The 10,658-nt window shown below is 35.2% G+C and overlaps 1 protein-coding gene across 2 annotated transcripts in view; it reads right to left on the bottom strand.

The window, feature by feature from the left end:
* Positions 1–524: 524 nt before the first annotated feature.
* The window catches only part of LOC112048846 (dedicator of cytokinesis protein 3), a 96,651-nt gene continuing 86,517 nt past the window's right edge, over positions 525–10,658 (bottom strand). For both annotated transcript variants that reach the window (XM_052882342.1, XM_052882343.1), the window contains exon 35: positions 525–10,540. In XM_052882342.1, the coding sequence (XP_052738302.1) occupies positions 10,374–10,540 (167 nt within the window). In that variant the 3' untranslated portion in view covers positions 525–10,373. The remainder of the gene's footprint in view (positions 10,541–10,658) is intronic.

The raw sequence follows: 10,658 nt of genomic DNA, 5'->3' as shown, positions 1-10,658 counted from the left end.
TCTTACATTATCCGATATCGAACATAGGAGTCGTGACTCGAGTCGGAGCAGCTGCAGACAGACGTTACGGATACAACATTTTTGTTAAAAACTAAAGATAATGTCATTTATCCAATAAGTATACACCCCGGCAAGTTAGTTGAACCAAAATGGGGGTCAACTACGCAGGTACAAATAATTATAACCCTATGTGTACGCGTGTTGCCCATTGTCAAATATGTCAAATAATTAAAAATTTCGTAAACTATTTGAGACGGTCTCACACTAAAATATGTTAAACCACTTTTGATGAATTTCAACTAGATTAGACCTAGGAGAAAAACAAAGTTCCATACTAAAAATATTATGATTACAACCGCTGTCGCATCAAGCACCAAGACTTTATGTATAGACGTCTAGGGACAGCCACAGCTCATTTCCGAGACGTTTTAATAGATGCATGCGACTTTATAGTAGGTACCTACCAATAGAAGAAATATTTTAACCCCCTTTAATTAAAACTAAATATTAAATAAAACAGAACGTTTCCATCTAAATATTTATTTCGCCCATTTGCATTAAACATTTCGATTCGATTAAAATTTCATACGGTTACACTATACTAGGTATTCAGCGACCAACTCACAACATCTAGCCGATCTGGTTTGTACTTAACGATTTCTTTTGGCGGCCAACATTATATTCTAGTATTGTCAGTGAACTAGACACTAGACTTTGCGCTACAAAAGAAGTCCCGCGGCTAAACCCTGAACTAAAATTGACAGCGCCCTTACATAAATGACAATAAAGACAAAATTACTAAATGACAATGAACGGCAATAAGACATTAGACGTCTACGGGACTTGTTTCGTGGCGCGGAGACTAGAAGTCACACAATGCATTACAATCCATGTACTAATTACCTTCGATAGGACTTGTATCGCACTCAAATTCACCAACAAAATTGTCTGTCGTTTTTTGAGGGGGACAAGGTAAACTCACACATCGAAATTAACACCAATAAATATATCCTGTGTCCTTACACTACACACAACTATAAATTTTAAATCGTTATACACACATGTAATTTTAACACAATGAAACATCGATTCTATAGACGCAGTTTGTATGAAAACGTTTGATCATGATCAAATAGTTTTGAGGGGTAATCTTTAGCGAGGCAGGGCCTATAGAAGGACTTAGAAAGAATACGATCTAATTAACCCGCTTCGATTTAACTTAAAACTCTAACCTTCGGTATAGCTCAATTCAATAATGCCACCTATATAAAATTTCTAGCAGGCAGCCCTCAACATAGTTCGGGAAACCTTAACATTCGACACAATATACAATTTAGTGGTATTGATTAAATGTGTGAAATATTGAATAACCATGAAAATACTCTTTAAATACATAAGACTGTTAAAAGTAAAATCACAACGCATTTGACTTCATCGGAGTCAGGTAACAAATTTTAGTAGGTATAGAACCCGGCAAGTAAGTTGAACCAAATTGTTGGACGAGTGCGCAACCACTGAGTAGTAAATTAACGATGTCAAATAATTAGAAATTTCGTACGCGATCATCATAATGTCCCGCGTCAGAATGTGTTGCTATGGCTGCAAATCACTAACACCCGAAAATGTGTAGCTGTATGTATTCAACTTATATGCCGCGTACTATACATATTCTTAGTTCACTGACAATACGTTACAAAAAATTCACATACAGCGGAGTACATTTGAGCCATGCATTATTTTTTTTTTATTAACATCATAATTATGTAATGACGAAATAAATAAACAATTAATTAATTATTTATTCAATATACAATTCCATTTGAGATAATACAATATAAAAATAGTCGAAAAAATTTTTGGTAGGATTACACGTTACATTTTAAATCGTATTGTTTTTTTTTTCATCGACTAAAACTAGTGAAAATCGCTATTCACGGAACGCTTACATTACGATAGTTACAATGAAAACTATATAATATAATTAACTATAGCATAATAATTGTTATCAGTCGAAATTATAGATGCTTAGGTAACTCAACACTGTTGTTCAGTGAGACACTATTTGGAATAATAATATTTAAATTATACTTTAATTAAATAAATAAATAATATAAAGATATCGTAAAATAACGTCTGGAAATCCGAAAAAAAAAATTCCATATCGGTTGAGGGATCTTCGGGTAATTGGAAACATAAAAAATAAATAAATAAAACATATTAATCAACTAGAGAACCTCCTCTTTTTTGAAGTCGGTTAAAAATACTACCGCAATTGAAATTAATCTTAGGATACATATTTTGAAATCCGTTAATAGGTTTAGGCTGTTGAGTGCTAAACAATGAGACCATAAATACATAATATACAGAAAAACATAAATCTCAAAGTAGTGAAAAATAATCTATACTAATATTATAGAGCTGAAGAGATTGTTTGTTTGTTTGTTTGAACGCGCTAATCTCAGGAACTACTGGTCCGATTTGGAAAATTCTTTCAGTGTTACATAGCCCATTTATCGGGGATATATTATCCCCGTATTCCTACAGGAACAGGAACCACGCGGGTAAAACCGCGTTGCATCAGATAGTTAAAAAATCAAATTTATATATCCTATTAGGAACAAAATATAATGTGGTATTCATTTACTTATTTTTATATGTAAATTTTGAACAAATCAAAAAAGTTCACTCCCTTCTAGTATTTGGGTCACGATTATGTACTTATTTAATATTTATACATTTTTGAAATTTCCAAATAGTGTCATATCCTCACAACTCCATCAACACGATTAAAATACAAATGTAAACAAGCCCTAATGATAGTTAATATTAGGTTAATACGAGTAAACATTAAATATAATGGCTTAAAACAATAAATTGATCGTTGGAAATGTGACATTATCACCTTTATCATAATTTAATATCCATTTTAAGTAAAAATTTTAAAAAGTTTACGTGTAAATTTGAAAATATCACTTGGTTATTGGAAAGACTTGTATGAAAGACAACATCTGGAATAATCGAACCCTTATTCTATGTGAAAGTAAACGCAAAAGTCGTGGCACTCCCGGTCATCAAACGTGAGACAAGCTTCGACGATATTGCGGTCTCGCTGGCTATTATCAATAGTTCGGATTAGCAGCTTTATGGAGACCTTTATTTGGTCAATGCGTTTTTTTTTTCATATAGTGTGTCCCGTAATCTATACTAATATTATAAAGCTGAAGAGTTTGTTTGTTTGATTGAACGCGCTAATCTCAGGAACTACTGATCCGATTTGAAAAATTCTTTCACTGTTAGATAGCCCATTTATCGAGGAAGGTTATAGGCTATATTTTATCCCCGCATTCCTAAGGGAACGGGAACCATGCGGGTGAAACCGCGCGCGGTCAGCTAGTTAATGGAAAAAACGCAAATGGTAGATACACCACTTAATTATCTAAAACTAATTTGAATAGTTTTCCAAAAATCCGTAGGGTACCCTAGTTATATTTTTTTCGGATTTTTCAAAATTTGCTATTTAGAATCGGTTTTTTTAAAGCTTTAGCTGCTGGAATTACGATCGTGGAGATTTGTTTTTTGATAAACATTACGAATTAAATTATCAATGCACTGTAATACTACTTATGTAAATAGTAAATACTGTTTTATTTGTTTTTTACAATAAGCTTTGAATGCAATAATTATTTTTCTGTCATTAAGATGACCCAATTAAAAAAAGTTGTCCTGTAAAAAAATGCATGGAACTGAAATGTTTCATCATTTTAAAAACTTGTGCACTTGTCGAGGTTTGTAAATTGGTATAAAACTTGTGTCTATTCTTTGTATTTACAAAGTTGCTGGTAAAAATTTATGGGAGGCGCTAAATTTTCATTACAAGAAAAAATATTAAAGCGTGAAGTTTCCCCTCTCATTCCTCAGAATGAGGAAAGGAAACTTGTGAATATGAACTCTGCCTCCGATTCTGGAGGGCGTAGGTTCGAACCCGGTCCGGGATATGCACCTACAACTTTTCAGTTATGTACACTTTAAGAAATTAATTATCACATATCTCAAACGGTGAAGGAAAATCCTCCATAATTCAGAATTTTCTTAATTATCTGCGTGTGTGAAGTCTGCCAATCCGCATTGAGCCAGCGTGGTGGCCTAATCTCTCTAATTCTGATAGGAGACTCGTGCTCAGCAGTGAGCCGAATATGGGTTGATGATGATGTGGTACACTCAATTAACAATTTTGGTTACGTTATCTCGTATCGTTACGAAACACTACGTAGTACGTACGTAGGAGTACGCAGTCAACGTCTTATTTACGAGACTACCACGAACATTTGCGATTGCTTTGCTATAGTAATTCATTACAAAATATCTTATCTTAGAAGTCGAAAAAGTAGTTTTTATGTACCTAATACTTTGTGTGAAATACAAAAATACAATATTGTGTTAAAACAAATTTGCAATTTCATACAAAGAGATCATAGAGTTACGAGTAAAGTCATATTTCGAAAAAAAAAAAAATAGTACTGCATCAAAAATGGCTGCTAACAGAATACTATGTGATAAAGTTACAACAATAGTAATGAAATATATTTAAAAATCTTAATTAATAAAAATTGCACTGATATTAATTATACTTCATTCATTTATAGTTGCAAATAAATTGTACTGGTATTAAAAATATGAAACCCTTATAGCAAAGACTGCATATTATAAAACTGGATTAAAAATATTCAATAAATACACTGAAAAATTCAATTTTGTTTTTGGTGAAATAATTATTCTCACGGTATGTCGATTATTTACAATATTTAAATAACGTTTAACTTCATTGAAGAAGTTCATGATATAAATAAAGGGTTAATTTACAGGAGCAGCAACTGCTACCGACTGCGGTCGGCGACGTCTCGGCGGCAGTCTACTGCAGCATTGGCGTATCTAGGATTATTTCCTGAGGTGGGCCTGGGTGGGCCTATAATCACTGAACAGAGCCGACACTCAATATAAACATTTCGTTAGCAATATTTGTGGGTTATTTATTATTATTATTATTTTATCTATGGTAGATATAGAAAAGGTCATAATATATTTTTCAAAATCTTTATTGCTTGTAGGTTTTTTTTTATTATATGTTGTAATTGTTATTATTTGATATTTAATATGATATTTTGTGAAGAATTTCAAATCGATAGCTCAGTATCCTAAGGTGGGCACTGGACTATTCTAGGGTGGGCTCGGCCCACCCGCTATATACGCCTATGTACTGCAGTCGTCGGTAGCAGTTGCCAGCTGCCGTTGACCACGTGCTGCTGGTGTAAATGAACCCTACTCACAACGTGGATATCAAAACATATTTAAGATAGGATGCTGTAGCCATGTATTTGAAACCTCTCATATCAAAATTAGGAAGTTTGAAACAACTTAAAACCTGTGCTAATTGTCTTATTCAATAATTTGTGAACGGCGTGAATTTCATATAAGCATAAGGTAGTGCCTTAATCTTATAGACTGAGAGCCAGCGACAGCTAGACCTTCGTCATTTTATTATAGATGATGAAAGTTTGTCATGCTCCTACTATAGATGAGAAACGTATCCAACTATGGAGTTTGGACTGTAGTGGCTTTGGGAGATAGCAGGTTTCAAGGATCCAGACCCTCAACCACTAATGTTTATATTTTTTTATATTTTTATCGTTGTAATATGAGAAATGATCCCTATTCGCCAGACACTTGGCTTAATAGCAACCTTTTGCTACCCTTGAAGTTTTAAAATAAATTGTGTTTTACGAAGGGTTGCCGCTTAGCTAAGTGACAAGCGACTGGGAATATAATTTCTCATTATGCCGAGGAAAACATAAAAAAAATACACTTTAGGTATACTTAGATGGTTGAGGTACTAAATTCTTAAAACCTGATACCTGCCAAAGGCATCACGGTCCAAACTCCATAATTGGCTACCGTACTTACTTATGGTAGGAGCATGAGCTGACAAACTTACAGCTTTTATAAAATGACGAAGGGTTGGGATTTACAAGCTCTTAGGCTATTAAGACTTTTATTGAACATCCAGTAATGTTTTTCATATTTTTCTGCCTAATGCATACCCTGGCTACAAACCCTAGCACGCCACTGGTGACACAAAAAATCTTGTTTTACTATAGATTCTTAAATATCAATCTTTGCGCGAAGTATCAAATCATTTTGAGCAATAAGATACAAAACATATTGTTATCAAAAATTAACACTCGCAAAAAAGCTTGTGTTTGTAAATATATATATAAAAAAAATAAAACTACTTTGCATTTTAAAATATTAAATATCTACGACACGTTAAATTCATAATAGACTTAAAAAATATCAAATTCCTAAATAAATAAACCGAGTAAATGGAAAATGTTTTAATTTAATTTGATAATGAAAAAAAAACAATAATATAAACAAGTTGCTTTTACGAAAATAAAATTTTAATAATTTGACACATAATTATCACTGATTTCAATTATTTTAATTAAAACACCACAATATATTGAAGTCAAAAATATATCTCGTCAATGAAATGAAATGCGAGAAATTTTAATAAAAAAAATCATATTTACTGCCGAATTTAATGATATTACAGTCTACAGCGTAATATCATAAGGAATTAGACTTCCTTAGTATACGCTGAAGACTGTAATATCTTCAAAACACTAATGTTAGAGTGAAGGTTTTATGTCGCGTACGTATTAGGTAAAGCTTTTGCTACAACCGACGATTTTAAGCAATTGATTTATATTAGGGTGATGTCTCATTAGTGGGATGCGTTGCATCGCAACGGATCTACGTATTGTATGCCACACCTGCGGTGAATTGACGCACGACGTCGCAGTGCAAGAGGACGACGCGCACATCCAATCGGTCTCAACGATGCATACAACAAATGTTTTATACTGTAGCACTCTGTCGTCGCACCGGAGCTGCTGTGCCGTGCAGTGACATTTCACTATAGTTTCAGCCACAGTATTTTGTGGTAACATCTAAATGTGAGTTCCCCGCACGTAGTTTTACATACTGATATTTTTTCAAGACGCAAAATGCCCCAAGAAATGCATTAATAGTATTTCCAGGAAATAGTAGGGGACATAAAACAAAGAACTGCGATTTCTCATCAATTGGTGTTTTTTAGATACAGTGTTTTGTCATGGTACGGCAGAGCTCCGGCAATCCGATGAAACGTGTCAACATTTTAATGTGGCATATCATTTAAAATCTATGGAAAACGGCGCTGCATCGACGCAACGAAACGCAATACACTAATGGGGCACAAGCCTTACTCTAACATTATATATTTAGAAAGCACCAACGCTATATGTTATACGTTGTAGTTATTGATTCACATGATCCTTGTCATTTTTCGTAATGTTTTGGCTGCCGTTGTCTACTTATAAAAAACATTTATCACCTGTTATATGGCCCCGATGTAAAACTAAATGCATGAAAAAATTATATCTCATATAAAAATAAAATAATCAATTCGTCAATCTATATCCTAACAATATCTTACTCTAGGTACTAAATAATGAAATGATATGCATTTAACGCGCAAAACAATGTAGCTGTTATTTCTACTTTGCCTGCGATAATTGTTATAGCAATGTTCCTTATTAAATATCTTGCTACACTGAACTCGGCAGGCGTTTGTAACAAGTCATAAAACAGAAAAGACTATTTACAAAATAATTCAGTATAGTCTCAAACTTCGAGTCCTACGACGTCTATGTCTAAGACTGCGCAAAACACGAATAAATATATCTCAGCGGGACTATAATAGATGCAAAGTTAATGCATAGTCAAAGCGGACTAGAAGTTAGACGCGTACCGTATCATTGTTTATAGTCTTTTCCGTATCATTGTTTATAATGTTCGAACTAGGAAAATGCATTTTTCTCGCACTAGTTTTTTTCTGTATTCAGCAAATTAGAGAATGATTGTTATGCGTAATACGTCACCTAGACTTCTAAATAGCTTCCTATCTTTAAACATTCACTGTCTATTACACCATTTCTTCCACACACCCATGATGTTGAAAGCACAAGTAAGGAATCATTTGTCACTTGGGATATATCAACAAGATTGTACATATGTAATTTTATTATTGGCACCTCAACACTTTCAGGAAATGTGCTTGTAGCGTTTATGAAAGTAACGTCACAATTAAAACTAACAAGAACCCCGATTTATGACGTCACCTGGGCGTGAGCTTTTTAACTCACGATTTCTTAGGCGTCAGGACTGATACACCCAGGCCAAAACGACCCTCTAACCCGAGGTCTAAGTTTCAGAGGAAACACTCATAGAAGTCGTTCCGATCATCTCTTCTGCTTCTGCCTTCGGCCGCAAAAAAACGTCTATTTTTTGCGCTCGCCCAAAAATCCCCGGTTAACTCCCACACGATCAAAATGTGTCTCAAAATGAAAATCACATTTGTGCGCAAAAGCGCATTGTATGAATAAATCGAGGTGCCATGCAAAAACAGTTCACAAATACAAAAATCAGTAAACCAATGGACATACGGTAATACTCTTTTCTTTAAACACATTCTTTTAATTAGAAGTCAAGATATATAGACAGTGAACGTTAGATATTTGGGAAGTCAGTAAGGAATAATAAATCACGTTCATCTAAACAAAATCTTGTCTACAACTATAAAAATATATGCTACTATTTGCGTACTTTCTTGTACTTATAAAAATTATATGTAATTCAACTAATAAAAAAACATACATCGTGAGGATACTAAAGGTAAAACTTTCCTGGCACACTGACACAATATTTGTCTAAGAAGAAAGAAAAAGTTAGAAGAATGGTAAGGTGCTAGAATGGCGACCCCACACCTGAATGTTGGTCGACCCCCCACTAGGTGGAATGGTGGTATTAAAAAGGTTGTAGGCTGCTAGCGGCTCGAGAAAGTGAAATACGAATTTCTTTAGAAGCCCTACCTCAGCAGTGGACGTCGATTGGCCAATGATTAATGTATAATAATTGGAACGAATCAGTAAAATTATGATACACCCACAAGAACGGTTGAATGAAACTCCTCTGTCCCAGTTTACAAATTCGAGTTTTAAGATAATAGTTGTTTTAAAAACTCTGTTGCTAGATAAGACAAATTAAACAAAAGTTATTTATTTATATTCAGTTATATTAGCCCAGCCCACAGACAAGATGAAATTGGGACTTAATTTAATGCCATTAAATCAATAAGTTCGTTTCATGGATGGATGGTGCGCGTTCAGTTCGTTTCACTCTTGGAAGTTTACTGCGATTCACGGTAATAGTACCTACGTATTATGAACTACTACTAGCGACTATCTCTGAAAACACTATAATTGATTTATTTTGCTATTATCCATAAAAATAAAATCAAATGAAATCAAAGCACCCACATATGTTGACTCAAAGTTCATTGCATTGGACCATTCTAAAGTCAACATCTGAAAATGTATCAGTTTCTGGATTCAATGTTCTAGAATTTCCTGATCTAGGTGACATTGTTGTTTGGATTCATTAGTTTTTATCAGATAATGAATCAGTTCAATCAGTCACTATATATAACATCCACAAAATAACGCCTGCTTTTATTCAATGCAATAATAATGCTGAAAATCAGCGCTGTATGCTCTTTGCTTATAGCAATATGCTGAGCTAGACCTTATTTTTGGTCGCAAAGGTGGTCGCACCGGTGGTCGCTCGCGGGTAATTGTTTGATATGCGACTCGCCATTCTCGTGGTAGAAGCTGGTAAGGTAGCCGAGACCCGTTGGCAGGCAGGACGGTACTAGGACTTGATTTAATACAATAAAATAATTAAAAGTCTAATACAAAGCATTGCATCAGTGCACCCTTAATCCGTCTCTAAGGTGACGACTCGGGATTAGTTAGCAATGGAACTTATCGTAGTGGCCAAACTACTCAGATGGGATGAGAACACAAAGTATTGCGTCAGTGTACCCTTGCGCCAGTGGTCGCGCCGGTGGTCGCTCGCGGGTAGCTGTTAGCAATGCGACTCGCCGTTCTCGTGGTGGTCAGAGTCGAAGCTGCTAATGTGACCGAGCCCCTTGGGCGGGATGGAACTGACACTTGATTTAGAATAAAATAATTAAAAGTCAAACACAAAGTATTGCGTCAATATCAACCCGTGACCCAGTCGTCTCTAAAGTGACGACTCGCGACTAGTAAGCAATGGGACTCATCGAAGTGACCGAGCTTCTCAGGCGGGATGAGATTAAGATTTGTTTTAATGCAGTAAAACAATCAAAAGTCCAACACAAAGTATTGTGTCAGTGTACCCTTGCACCAGTGGTCGCGCCGGTGGTCGCACCGGTGGTCGCTCGCGGGTAGCTGTTAGCAATGCGACTCGCCGTTCTCGTGGTGGCCGGAGTCGAAGCTGCTGAGGTGGCCGAGCCCCTTGGGCGGGATGGGCGGCGGCGTGTCGCCCTCATCCACACGCAGAGGCGACGACATCATTGAGATTATCTCCTCGTAGCGGAGAGATTCCACTAGCTCCAAATCTAGAACAAGTCAAACCAAGTCTCAAACATAATAAAGGCACATTTAACTTGTAAATGTCCATTGTTGAATACTACATGAAAAAACATTATTGGAGGATTAAATCACAACTTTAACAAT

This window comes from Bicyclus anynana, chromosome 7 (genome assembly GCF_947172395.1).
Source record: "Bicyclus anynana chromosome 7, ilBicAnyn1.1, whole genome shotgun sequence".
NCBI classification, from domain to species: Eukaryota; Metazoa; Arthropoda; class Insecta; order Lepidoptera; family Nymphalidae; genus Bicyclus; species Bicyclus anynana.
Note: the sequence above shows the minus strand (reverse complement) of the source record. Positions and strands in the feature narration are given on the sequence as shown.